General features: G+C 40.6%; 1 protein-coding gene across 1 annotated transcript; it reads left to right on the top strand.

Moving 5' to 3' along the window:
- The first annotated feature begins 560 nt into the window (after window positions 1-560).
- Window positions 561-14,498, top strand: LOC101702195 (olfactory receptor 5B3). The gene is made up of 4 exons (XM_087203626.1): window positions 561-1,468; window positions 8,746-8,801; window positions 13,458-13,673; window positions 14,335-14,498. Exons 1-4 carry the CDS (start codon window positions 561-563, stop codon window positions 14,496-14,498), a joined length of 1,344 nt encoding a protein of 447 aa, XP_087059752.1.
- The last annotated feature ends 223 nt before the right edge of the window (window positions 14,499-14,721 follow it).

Below are 14,721 nucleotides of genomic sequence, written 5' to 3'. Positions count from 1 at the left end.
AATGGGTTAAACTTTGGCATGAGGCCAGAGTAGAGGTTTCCAGTTAATGCTTGTGTAAATGTCAAGGAATTGCTCAATATCATGTGATCCAAAATTTACACATGTGTACGAAGCAATCAAATACAGAATGCTGCAGGCCGGAGAGAGTGAGTGCACTTTAATGTGTTCACAGGAGGTATTGGGGGAGAAGCAACACAGAAGTCTCAGTTTTTGCTGCATTCAGAAGTAAATTACCATATGCATCCAGGCAAACAAGTAATTTTCATTAAGTTTTAAACTTATCTAGCACTCAGTTTATAAATGTATAAACATTTAAAAAGGTGATAGATGACTCATGGAGATGCTTCAGGAACAGCATTATATACACACTGTGTATTGAAAGCACCATATTTAGTTTTCTACACCTTGCGTTTTTCTGAAGAACACTGAAATACAAATCATCACAATAAGGACAAAATATGGGCGTTACTTAATGTTTTCCCACTACAGTTCACTTTATGATGCTTTTGTTTTTTACACTGGTAAAGAGCAACTAAAGTGTTGATTCTCACACAACACTGATGGAGAACAGGACAGAGGTGACCGAGTTCCTCCTGCTGGGACTGACCGATGACCCACACCTGCAGGTTCCCCTCTTCATCACATTCCTCCTCATCTACACCATCACTGTGGCTGGGAACCTGGGGATGCTCCTGGTCATCCTCCTGGACCCTCGTCTGCACACTCCCATGTACTATTTCCTGGGTAACCTCTCTCTGGTGGATTTCTGTTACTCCTCAGTTGTCACTCCCACGGTCATGGCTGGGCTGCTTATGGGAAACCGGATCGTTTCCTACAATTCCTGTGCCTCTCAGATGTTCTTTTATGCAGTCTTTGCCACTGTGGAGAGTTTCCTCTTGGCGTCAATGGCCTATGATCGTTATGCAGCAGTGTGCAAGCCCCTGCACTACACCAACACCATGACCACAAGTGTGTGCTCTTGTCTTGTCACTGTCTCCTACCTCTGTGCCTTCCTGAATGCCTCCATACACGTTGGGGACACATTCAGTCTCTCTTTCTGTAACTACAATGTGGTCCATCATTTTTTCTGTGATATTCCAGCAGTCATGATTCTCTCCTGCTCTGATAGACATGTGAGTGAGCTCGTTCTTGTTTATGTTGTAGGTTTTAATGTCTTTTTTGCTATCTTTGTTATTTTGATATCCTACATCTTCATTTTTGGCACCATCCTGAGGATGCGCTCAGGTGCTGGATATAAGAAGGCTCTGTCCACCTGTGCCTCTCACTTCACTGCCATCTCCATCTTCTATGGGACAGTCATCTTCATGTACCTGCAGCCCAGCTCCAATCACTCGATGGACACGGACAAAATTTCATCTGTATTTTACACCATGGTGATCCCCATGCTGAATCCACTGGTCTACAGCCTGAGGAACAAGGAGATCAAGAATGCATTCACAAAAATTATTTTGGGACAATATGATCATTAATACTTGGATTTTACTGGTGTAGCATGACAATATGTTATTTCAGATATCTCTAACTTTCATGAACCAATTTTTATTTTAAGGCCCACATTAAAGTCCAGTGCCTGGAATGACACTTTTAATCTGCACACTGGTTTTATTTTAAAAAGAAAACATTATGCACTAGTATAACATTTGTACTCGAGTAGGATATCTCAGGATCTGAGAGAGGTAGGAAGTCATATTACATCTATATTAAACATGAATCACTGCTTTGTAAAATGGGGGCACAGAGAAGAACTGTACTTCAAAGTCCCCTAAGGACACATGCAGATGGGGCAGAAGAATTTGCCTGAATTAACTGTAGGATGGATGTTTGTGACAGTTAATTTTATACATCACTCTGACTGGGTCTAGGGAAAATCTACATACCTGTGAAACATATTTGTGTGTGTTCCTATTAGGGTATTTATAAATGTCTCCACATGTTAATCCTGGAATGAAGGGAGAATCCTTCGCTTCTCAGGGAGGGCAGCTGTCATGCATCCCCTGATGTTTCCTGGAATAGAACACAGACCTGCAGAAAGGGCAGGTCCCATGTCTCCCTCTTCTTTAACTGACAACTCCCTCTCTTCTCCCTCTGTGTCTCAGAGCTCCTGCCTCATAGGCTTAGGTGTCCAGACTCTCACCAGAGTTACAGCTCAGTCTCCCCAGGTGCAGGTTCTTGGCTCAAACTGAGCTGCACCTCCAGCCTTTCCAGTTCTGCAACTTGGAAGGAGCTGCAATCCATTAGTGGAGTTAGCCCAGGAAATAGGGTACATGGCTGTGAACAACAAGACTGTAGGAATGGGGCTTCCTGGGTCCTATAAACTCACCTCACAATACACACAGGCTGCCTGATGGAATAATACTACTTAATGTTTGCCCTCTGGATTTTGGTCTGGCTTTGGTCTCATTCTTTTCCACCCCTCAATTCATTTGTGTGTGTTTATGATGGAAATTTTTATGCAGTGGCATTGTATGTTGGGATTATGTAAATTGCTTCTGATTTTTATAGAGATTTATAGCTAAGAGTTTGCCTTGAGGCAGCCCCACCTCCATCCGATGCCCTCTAAGCTGTGACTGGCCAGGAGAGACAAGCTGCTTGAAGCTCCACGGCCATGCCAGGCCACGCACATGGCATGGTGAGGTCCTCTTAGCCACACAGATGCCTCCAATGCCTAGTCCTTCCCCCCCACCCCCACGCACCTCCTACATTCTGGCTTTTCTGCTACCTGGTCCCACACTACAGAGGCACAGGAGATTATAAAGACCCTTGTCCTGAGCGCCACAAGATAGAGCAGAAGTTAGTAACAGAAAGAGGGCTTCTCAGTCTCCTCAATGAAAACTGAAGCTCAGCAGAAAAGTAAAGAGAATCTCTGCAATAAAGGCACATCAGACCACTGTACTTGGTCTGCTGCTGGCTTGGTGAGACTCACTGACTTGTATATGCACAGGGATTCCCGTGTTGCCTACTGTGACAGCAGAGACATACCCTGAAGGAGGCCCATAATTTCTATTGCTATTTGCAAAAAAGAAAAAAAATTTTCTCTTATTTTTAATTCTTAATTTTTACTTTTTTTCTACTCTTCAAAGTTTTACTTTTCTTTCATCTTTTCTTTCTCTCTCTCTCTCTCTCTCTCACTCATTCTCTCACTGTCCCACATTGCTTCTCATCTCCCCATTTGTTCCTTTCTGCACTGAATTTGGATTTCTCCCTTATTGTTTTTTCCTTCTCTTTTTCCTTCTCTTGATTATCATTAGGTTTAAAGGAAAGTAAATTCAGTATCTAGCCTTCCTGTTGCTGTTAGGTGATTCTATTCACATCTTTGTTCTTTCATTCTGCCTTTTTCTCTTCCCTTTAACAACTTCTTAGAGTTTGTGTGATCTTTCTGTGTCTTCTGACCTCACCACTAATCTTATCTGTTCTTTCTACCTGTCCCTCCCTCCCCAACTCCCTGTAACTCCCCAGCCTGAAGTGGAAAGATGCTATATTGAAGAGTTTATTCATTATAAACTTATGTTGAGTTGGTCCTCAGTTTTAATTTAACTCACATAGTTAAAAGTGATAGATTAATAACTGCCACAAATTGTCATTTTCTAAGCTGTGCTTGATGCTATAGTATTGCTGACTATGTCATTTGGGCTAACATGTTGTGATTGATCTAATTAGTTTTCCTTCCTGATATAAGAAAAATAAAATAGCTTCAGAGTCATTAGAGTTTCAAAACCCAAACACAAGCTGTATCTGGAAGACACCTCTGAAAAGCAATCATTCCAAAAGGGTTTTAAATACGAGCAACAAAGATACCTACATTAAGCAATTTAGAAATATCAACCCAGGAATTAAACCAAGGACAGTACCAAAAACAAAAATGAGAAGACACTTAAGCAAGGCACAAACACAGGCTTCCATGCCACAAAAAGGAAATTCTGGGGGAAATGAGGTGGAAAAGTTTGATAAGCAACCATTTAGACACCCTGAACTGATAGCACAGGAAGTAACAAAGCAGATGCATGAGGCTCTAGAAAATTTCAAAACAGAAATAATCTCCCAGATAAATACAGACATGGTGAGCAGAGTGAAAGACATGATTAGAAGCTCTAGAGCAGAAACAGATAAGAAAATAGATGAGATCAGAAACATGCTGAAAGCCATGAATGCCCAGCATAAGAAAGAAATGGAAAACATGATCACCCAACATAAGAAAGAAATGAAACCCATGAAACAGATTCAAACAGATATTCAGGAGATTAAAAACTCCATTGAAAGCATGCAGAGCAGACTAAGAGAATCTGAAGACAGAATGTCAGATATAGAAGACAGGATTGTGGTTAAGGACCACAAAATCAGAGATTTCTTAAAGATAGTAAGGGACCATGAGAAATCAAATCCAACAGCTGCTAGATGATGCAAAGAAAAATAACATAAGACTCATAAGAGTCCACAAAAAAACAGGACAAAGTACAGCTGACATGAAAAACTGTTCACAGAAGTAATAGTAGAAAACTTCCCAGACAGAGGTAGAGAACTGGATGTACAGATAAGTGAGGCATATAGAACTCCAACCGGCCATGACCAAAAATAATATACACCTAGACATGTAATAGTCAAGATCCCAGAAATCCAACCAAAGAACAAAATTCTACAGGCAGTTAGAGAAAAGAAACAAATCACCTACAAAGGAAAGCCCATCAGCATCACAGCAGATTTCTGAACACAAATCCTCAAATCAAGGAGAGCCTGGAGTGAAGTATTTCAAGCCCTAAAAGAAAATAACTTCCAACCTAGACTGTTGTATCTAGCAAAATTATCTTTCAAAATTGATGGGAAAATTAGATACGTCCATGACAAACACTTGAGAAATTTTGTGAACACCAAACCAGCACTCCAAACAACTTTAAGCAATATCTGAGAAAAAGACAATAAAGGTCACAACTCCATGAGGTCCAGCAGAGAGAAGGCACTATGCAAGGTAAGACACTAAAGCAAAAGGGGGGAAAATAAGAAATAAAAGAGCCAAAAAGAGTAAAACACCATGACAAGTATGAGTCAATATATGTCAATTATAACTATCAATGTTAATGGCCTCAATTCACCAATCAAAGAAATAGACTGACAGAATTGATTAAGAGGCAATGCCCAGCAATATTCTGTATACAAGAAACACACCTAACTCAAAAGGAAATGCATAGACTAAAAGGAAAAGGATGGAAAACAGTTCTCCACACAACAGGAATGCAGAAAAAAGCAGGTGTAGCAATCTTATTTGCAGACAAAGTAGATTTCAAACCAAAACTAATTAAGAGAGACAAAGGTGGTCACTACATCCTTGTGAAAGGAACAATCCAAGAGGAAGAGATGACAATCCTAAATATATGCACCAAACATGAATGCCCCCAACTATACAAAACAAATATTAATGGACATGAAAAACCAAATAAGCACTAATACAATTGTAATGGGGGACCTCAACACTCCTCTATCACAAATAGACAGATCAGCTAGAAAAAAAATTAACAGTGAAATTCTAGAACTGAACCAAGGTATTGAACAAATGGACTTAATAGATGTTTACAAAGTGTTCCACCCCACAAAATCAGAATACACATTCTTTTCAGCTGCGCATGGGTCATTCTCCAAAATAGATCACATGCTAGTTCATAGGACATATCTAGGTAAATGTAAAAGAATCGAAGTTATCCCCTGTATATTATCAGACCATAGTGCAATACAATTGGAGATCAATAACATAAGAAACCGCAAAACTCCCACAAATACATGGAAATTGAACAACACCCTCCTGAACAACCAATGCGTGACAGAGGAAATTAAAGAAGAAATTGGACAGTTTCTACAAGTAAATGATAATGCCAGTACAACATACAGGAATGTGGGACACAATGAAGGCAGTTCTACACAGGAAATTCATAGCAGTGAATGCCCATATTAGGACAACAGAGAGAACTCAGTTAAATAACCTAATGCAGAACCTCAAGCTCCTAGAAAAAGAAGAGCATAACAAACCCAAAGCTCATACAAGAAAGGAAATTATAAAGATCTGAGCAGAAATCAATGCAATGGAGACTAAGAGAATGATACAAAAAAATCAATGAATCAAAGAGTTGGTTTTCTGAAAGAATAAATAAGATCAATAAACCTTTAGCCAACCTTATCAAAAAAGGAAAGAAAAGACTCAAATCCATGCGATTAAGAATGAAAAAGGTGAAGCCACAACAGATCCACCAGAAATCCAGAGAATCATCAATACCTACTTTTAAAACCTGTACTCTAATAAAATGGAAAACACAGAAGAAATGGACAGATTCCTAGATACATACAAATTGCCAAAATTAAATGAAGAAGATACAGAAATTCTAAACACCCTAATAACAATGAGTGAAATTGAAAATGTAATAAAGAACTTATCAACAAAGAAAATCCCAGGTCCTGATGGCTTCACTGCTGAATTCTACAAGACATTTAAAGAAGAACTATAGCCATTACTCTTTAAACTCATGAGGAAATTGAAAGGAAAGCAAGGCTTCCAAATTCATTCCTGGAAACAAGTATTACTTTGATTCCAAAACCAGGGAAAGACCCAACCCAAAAAGAGAACTACAGAAAAATCTCTTTAATGAATATAGATGCGAAAATCCTCAACAAGATACTGGCAAACAGAATACAGACTGTCATCAACAAGATCATACACCCTGACCAAGTCAGATTTATCCCAGGGGTGCAAGGATGGTTCAACATACGTAAATCAATAAATGTAATACACTATATTAACAGAGTCAAGGACAAAAACCACATGATCATCTCAATAGATGCAGAAAAAGCATTTGACACAATCCAACACCCATTCATGATAAAAACTCTACAGAAAATTGGAATAGAAGGTCTTTATCTCAATCTGATTAAGGCTATCTATGAAAATCCAACAGTCAACATCAAAATAATTGGTCAAAAACTGAAAACTTTCTCGCTAAAATCAGGAACAAAACAAGGATGCCCACTATCACCACTCCTGTTCAATATCATTCTGGAAACATTAGCCATAGAAATTAGAAAAGAGAAAGAAATAAACGAAATAAAGATAGGAAAGGAAGAAGTGAAACTGTCATTAATTGCTGGTGATATGATACTTTACATAGAAGATTCAAAAAACTCAGTCAAAAGTCTTCTAGACTTAATTGACAGATTCAGTAGAGTAGCTGGATATAAGGTCAACACTCAAAAAACAATAGCCTTCTTATACACAAATAGCAGACCCATTGAGAGAGAAATTTGGTAAATAACTCCTTTTACAATAGCATCTAAAAAAAAAGAAATATCTAGGAATCAACCTAACAAAGGAAGCAAAAGACCTCTACACTGAAAATTACAGCACTCTGAAGAAGGAGATTGAAGAGGATATAAGAAAATAGAAAGACATCCCTTGCTCCTTGGTAGGAAGAACAAATATAGTGAAAATGGCCATACTTCCAAAACTACTACATAGATTCAATGCACTGCCAATTGAAATTCCAACAATATACTTCACAGAACTAGAGAAAACAATCCAAAAATTCATTTGGAAAAGAAGAAACCTAGAATAGCAAAAGCAATTTTAGGCAACAGAGACATGGCTGGGGGTATCACAATCCCAAATGTGAAACTATACTACAAAGCTACTGTGATAAAAACACCATGGTACTGGCAAAGAAACAGACCCAAAGATCAGTGGAATAGATTTGAAGATGCAGAAACAACTCCAGACATACTCAGCCACCTTATCTTTGACAAAGGAGCCAACCACCCTCATTGGAGGAAAGATAGCCTATTTAATAAATGGTGTTGGAAAAACTGGATTTCAACCTGTTGGAGATTAAAACAAGAAGCATACCTATCACCACACACTAAACTAAGACCAAAGTGCATTAAAGACCTAAATATTAAGTCAGAAATACTAAACTTGCTGTAAGATAAGTTAGGTAGAACTCTTGATGACAGTGGCATAGGAAAAGACTTTATGAACAAATCTTCAGTAGCATGGGAGCTAGCACAAAGAATCAACAACTGGGATCTCATCATATTAAAAAGTTTCTGCACTGCAAGAGAAACTACCAACAGAGCTAAGAGACAACCTACAATGTGGGAAGAAATATTTAGCAGCTGTAGCTCAGACAAAGGTCTACTATTGAGAATATAAAAAGAACTGAAAAAAATTAGACTCTCCAAATTCAAAGACCAAATTCAAAAATGGGCATCTAAAATGAACAGACATTTCACAGAAAAAGAAGTAAAAAGAGCAAATAAATATATGAAAAACTGTTCAACATCACTGGTAATTCGGGAGATGCTGATGAAAACACTGAGATTCCACCTCACCCCACAAAGAATGGCTACTATCAAGAAATCAACCAATAACAAATGCTGGCAGGGGTGTGGAGAAAAAGGAACCCTTCTCCATTGTTGGTGGGAGTGCAAACTGGTGCAACCACTATGGAAATCAGTATGGAGCTACCTCAAAGAACTAGGACTACAGGTCCCATTTGACCCAGCTATTCCTCTACTAGGAATCTTCCCCAAAGAATTAAAAGAATCATACCACAGTGATATATGTGCACCTATGTTTATAGCAGCACAGTTTGTAACAGCTAAAGCTTGGAAGCAGACCAAGTGCCCATCGACTGGAAACTGGATAAAGAAGATGTGGCTTTTTTATAAAATGGAGTACTACTCAGCCATAAAGAATGAGAAACTAGAGACATTTATAGCTAAATGGATGCATATTGAGGCCATACTCTTAAGTGAAATAAATAGGACACACATGTGTAAATACCGAATGGTTTCTCTAGTGTGAAAAATTGAAAGTATAAATAAGGATGAAAATGATTAAAATGAATAATTGATAATTTGAAATAAGTAAAGTTCCAAGGGTTTGGGGATGGTGGGAGGGGAAGGGGAAATGGAAGAAGGGAAAGGAAAAATTATGAGAAAAAAATGGAATCAAACTGTGTAAATAGGGAAGGGTCGGGGTTGAATGGTGCACAGGTAATGGGAGAAAAAATAAGAACTAAGATACATCATGTTCAGGTACAAACACCCAATGATAAATGCAAATGTATTTTATAGCTAAAATGTACCAATAAATACATATATAAATTTTTTTAAAAAGAGTTTGCCTTGAGTCTCAGAAGAGACTTGAACTTAGACTTTTGAAAAGTGCTAAAATTGTTGAGATCTCCAGAAAGGAATTCTTCATTTTTTTATTGTACACAAGATAGTTTTATCATCTTAGGTGGAATTGTGACCTCCTTTTATTCAGAGAGTAAGTATGGTTTAAGGAGATGTGTTCTGAGTATCAAGTTGTCAAGGGTGAGATGTGGCCATTAGGATGGAGCACCAAATTAATTGACCTTGGGATCCACCTCAGGGCTAGGAGGAGCAAACTCTACTCTATCCGGGTGTGTCATGGAGGCCTGCTTTACATCAACATCTGTCCTTTACCCCTTACTTTCTGCCATTGTTCCCCTCCTATGTATACCAAATAGATCTGCTGTGACACTGCCTCTGCCATGGTGTTTCTGTTTTGAACTGGCAAACCATGCTGAATCTCCATGATCCATGAGCTGAATCGAACTTTTACTTTTTGAGCTGTGGGTGTTGGGTTTGTGTCTCCATACCAGGAAGACTATAATATAGTCTGTATCTCCATCTTTAAGGAAATATCAAGGGTTTGATGTTTATTTGTTTTTGTTCTCAAAATGAGGAAATATCAGTATTATTCTCTTCATTTTCAAGACTATTTGGATTACTTGTGGCCCTTTGCACTTACATATGCATTGTAGCATTAGTTTTTCCTTTCATGGAGCAGTCCATTAGAATTTTGACATGGCCTGTCTGATAGAGGGGAAAGCATTTTCTGTTCAGTTATTCTCTAATTTAGGCTGAAAAAGACTTCACCTGCAGCTGCACCTGCAAGACCATGCAGTCTCCTCAGACTGTGAGACAGGAGAGAGACAACTGGAGGGTAACGAGTGTGCTTCAACCAACAGAAAAAAATACTCCCATCAATTCTTCCTAAAGTGCACTGTCTATGCTAATACATGTCTCAGCCACAATTGAGCAAGCACATGTAGAGAAATACACCATCTTGGACACCACTATTTTCTGTGCTCTGTGTTACCCATGCTGGATTAATTTTTAAAAATAAAACATTATTACTTAACTTTACGGAATACTTGGTGTCTACTACAAATGTCCTGTGGTTTGTATATATACTCTGATAATATTCTTAGCCATTATTAGGGGATGAGATGATATTATCAATCTTTTATCAAGCTCTCCCTTTGCCAGGGCAAAATACCTGACCCTGGAAACATAAAGGAAAGTTTAATTTTGACTCAGGGTTTCAGAAGTTTTCATCCATGATTGTCTGACTACAGCCTAGAAACAGCATGTAGGAAGGGCATGGTAGAGGATGGATGCTCAATTCATGGTGGGAAAAAGCAGGAAGCCAAGGGACAGAGCCAGAGCAGGAAATATCACCTCCGAGGCTGGTGATCCAACTCCTCCAAGTGGGCCCCACCTCCCAATAGCCCATTCAGCTGTGAATTCACTGACTCACCCTCATGTTCTGTCCCGGCCCACGGGTAAGTCAACGGAGACCCTAGAGGGGGAGCGAGAATGACAAAGGACAGGGGACACGAGAGATGGAGACAAGACAGGTTTCTGATCAAGTCTCGTTTATTGCGGAAGCTGCTACAGCATATATACCGTAGGGCTAGAGGGAGGGAGCAAGGGGAGGGTACTGGGGCTACTTCCTTGTTGCCGGGTAGACTTGCAGCAGGCTTAGACATGCCCGTAAAAGGCACTCAAGAGTTCTAGCGGGGGGGGGGGGCAAGGCCCCCCACAATGTTCCACTTATCTTCCAAAAGTCCCACCTCTGAGCAGGTGAGATATGGGCCACATCTTACAACTAAACCATAAAATATTCCTTACTGATATAAGCTGAAATTTGGAAAAGTTTAGTTCCCAGTTGGAGGCTCAGCTGCCTTAGCCACAGAACCAACTTGCAACCACACCCACGCTTGTGGCCATAAGAGCAGTATGATAAGCCTTCCAGGCACTGAGAGCTCAGAGAGGACTGTGTAGAGGACAGAATGGATCAGTCCCCTTTATGGGAGACTAGCCATTCCTGGGTCATAAGTGTAATAATGTGGTATGCTTGTGGGAATTTTATTTTTAAGTATTTTGGGGGAAGGTATTTTTAAGAAACAGAAAATAATCTATTACACAGAGGGTGACTGTCATGAACAGTATTGTAGTATATAATTCAAAATAGAAGAGAGGATTTTGAATATAGTATTTGAATCACAAGTAGTAACTATTTGGAGTAATGGATAACTAAAGTGTCCTGAGCTTGAAAGTACACCTTGTATTTGTGTACTCAAAAGTCACACTGTACTTCATAAATATATTCAATTATTGTCTGTCAATAAAATAAATCATTAAATAAATACATAAAAATAAAATAACAACTTTTTCTGAGAAGATGAAGCATCGTTGAAAAACAGTAAAACTGATACTAAAAAAAAATCTTAAAACTACAACTAAATAGGAAAACAGTGGGGAGTTCTTATTCAATTAAGTATATTTACCAACCAAACCAATTACTGAGTATTTACTCAAATGAAATAAAAATCTATATTCACACAAAATTGTTAGCCAATGTTTAGATCAACTCTTTCCATCATCACCAAACACAACATCAAGAAAAGCTACCCTGAAACAAGAGTGAGAAAAATAATGTATTGTGAGACCAAAGTGAACCTAAGAAACGCCATCTTGGCTTGTGAGTGAACTCCCCTCATACCCCTCCCCTTACAGAGTGCTGAAATTCCCGTAAAGATGTCTTTTGGAACCACTCATTCTGCTCCTGTAAATTTGCTTCATTGCTTCTCAGAAACGGGTGGTGCCAGGTGCCCCCCTATAACCACAAAATGTCCTAACCTGACGAGATAGCTGAGTTATGAATATTTTTCACCTGGTTAAGAACATGTTGACCCCCTCTTGAACTTCTCTGTTTAAACAACATATAAAAACTGTGCTGTTCCCTGCCTCGGGGCTTCACTCCTATTAGAGGGTGGAGTTCATGCACATGAATAAACTCCTTTCAGTTTTAACTTTGTCATTTCTCCCAGTGTTTGGTGATCTACCAGCTCACTTGGCACAACAGTTTTGGAGGCTCCAGCGAGATCACCATCACTCCATCACTCGGTGACTTCTGTCCACTGGACGACCCCTGTCACAGGATGCTGCAGCCCGAGAGAGGGCCAGGGAGTCCACCCTGACCATTTGATCAGGGCCCTGAGGGCTCGAGTCTCAAGCGGAGGATTCGGGTCATTCCAGCCAGCCTGAGGGGAGTTTATCTGGAAAACCTCCAGAGGTCAGGTAAGAATCTTATGATTCTCAGTCAGTGGATCCTAAAGAGCATGAAAGGGAAGTCGGATGTGACAGTAATTCCCCCACCCAGGGCTTCATCACGACAGCGGGAAGCCTTCTGGTCAGTTTGCCCCTCAGCACCCAGGGATATAGTCTATCTAAATTTCTGTGTATCTGTTGTCTGCTGTCTGTCAGCTTGCTCTGTGTGCCTTTTGCTTTCAGTTTTGTTCTACAGTGAGCCATGGGATCCAGATTGTCTACCCCATCAACCCCCCTTAATTGTGTTTTACAACATTTCTCTCAAATTTATATTTTGCAGAAAACAGATGAATTCAGCATCAAGTTCTCAAAAGGAAAACTCTGGACCCTGTGCCAATTAGAGTGGCCATCGTTCAGGGTGGGATGGCCAAGTGTGGGAAATTTTAACATTCAGACTACCCGACAGGTTTGGAATCAGGTTACAGGAAAGGAAGGGCCCCATCACCCTGATCAGTTCTCTTATATTGATATGTAAATTGACCTAGTAAAAGACCCCCCTTTCCTTGCCTGTCTGGGAATTAGGTCACCTAGGTTTAGTAAAGATAAGGTTCATCTTCATTTCCTCTGATGGCAGACTTCCCAAGACTCAATGGATGTTTTTGACACTAAGCCCCTTTCAAAACGTAAGGTTTTCCAGGCTCTGCATGAAGAGGGTGACTTCCGACCTCATCTGCCCCCATGTCGGGCCCAGGATGAAAAACCTTAAAAAGATCCTGACTCCCTTTCTGCTTCCGCCCCCACTAATCCCTCTGCCTCACACACACCATCTGACCCCCTGTCTCCCCCTCATACCTGATCGGGACAAACTTATGAGTCACAAGGGACAACTAGTCAAGTAATGTCCACAGTCCTTCCTTTAAAACAGATCAAGCCAGGTGGTGGATTCGTGTATGTTCCCTTTACTACTAGTGACCTTTATAATTGAAAAAATCAAGTTGCTCCTTTTTCAGAAAAACCCCAGGCTTTAATTCATCTTCTAGAGTCTGTCTTCCATACTCAGCCCACCTGGGACGACTGTCAACAACTCCTACACACCCTCTTCATCACAGAGGAATGGGACAGAATTTTTCAGGAGACCATCAAGGCAGCCCTAGGTCCCAACCCCGATCCCAGCCCCAGTACTCTGGCTTATCTGCAGAGAGCAGAGGCTGAAGTGCTGACCCAACGACCAGATTGGGACCCCAACACCAATGCAGGTAGGAGAGATCTGGCCAATTAACGGCAGCACCTTTTGCAGGGACTCTGCCAAGTGGCTAGGAAGCTGACTAATCTGACTAAGGTGAGTGAGGTAAAACAGGATAAGATGGAGTCCTCCACAGCTTTCCTGGAGCACCTTCTAGAGGCGTATCGAGTCTATACACCTATTAATCCTGATGCTCTAGAAAACATAGGTTTGATAAATCTGGCCTTTGTGTCACAGTCAGCCCCAGATATTAGACAAAAAACTTCAGAGATTGGAAGGATTTGAGGGGAAAAAACAGGTCTGAGCTCCTGAGTATAGCTCAAAAGGTTTTTGACAACCGAGAATCCCCAGAAGAGACAATCGCCAAGCGGCTAAAAATAGTTACTATTGCCACTCTCAAAAACTATGAGACAAGTAAACAGACCAGGAGACCTAAGCCAGAGAGACCCCCACAGCCTAAGCTTGGAAGGGACCAATGTGCCTACTGCAAACAGACTGGACATTGGAGAAATGAGTGCCCCCTCAAAAAGGAAAAAGAGGGACAGAAGCCACTACCTTAAACCTCACAACCCTGCTGCCTGCCTCAGACCTGACGACCCCACTACATGACTGACAGGAGACCCTCCAGGACATAACCACAACTAGACCTGATTTGTGGGATATGCCCCTAAAAGACCCTGAGGAGACATCCTTCACAGAAGGAAACAGCTTCGTCGAGCAAGGAGTCAGGTATGCAGTGACGGCGGTGGTGGATGGCCAGGGAGTGACAAGGTGGGCTGCTGCTCTGAAATCTGCAACTTCAGCCCAACAAACAGAGCTGATGGCTCTCAGGCCTTAAACCTGGGTGAAGGAAAGGTTGTCAACATCTACACAGACAGTCGGTACGCCTTTGCAACTGTACATGAGATATATAAACAACAGGGCCTGCTCACGTCAGGAGGGAAAGACATCAAAAACAAACATGAAATCCTAGCTTTGCTAGAAGCCATATGGAAGCCTAAATCAGTGGCTATAATACACTCCAAGGGTCATCAGAGGCCGACACACCGGAGGCCATAGGA

The sequence above is a fragment of the Heterocephalus glaber genome, unplaced genomic scaffold (genome assembly GCF_053883595.1).
Source record: "Heterocephalus glaber isolate CG9 unplaced genomic scaffold, H.glaber_assembly_v1.0 deba00001805, whole genome shotgun sequence".
NCBI lineage: Eukaryota > Metazoa > Chordata > Mammalia > Rodentia > Bathyergidae > Heterocephalus > Heterocephalus glaber.
This window is presented reverse-complemented; position numbering and strand designations above follow the sequence as displayed.

Coding starts and splice junctions, on each gene's coding strand:
- LOC101702195 (XM_087203626.1), top strand. CDS start 561: ATGGAGAACAGGACAGAGGTGACCGAGTTCCTCCTGCTGGGACTGACC. Junction 8,802..13,457: donor TATTGAGGCCATACTCTTAA/GTGAAATAAATA, acceptor TTCATCTTCTAG/AGTCTGTCTTCCATACTCAG. Junction 13,674..14,334: donor GGACCCCAACACCAATGCAG/GTAGGAGAGATC, acceptor TGCCCCTAAAAG/ACCCTGAGGAGACATCCTTC.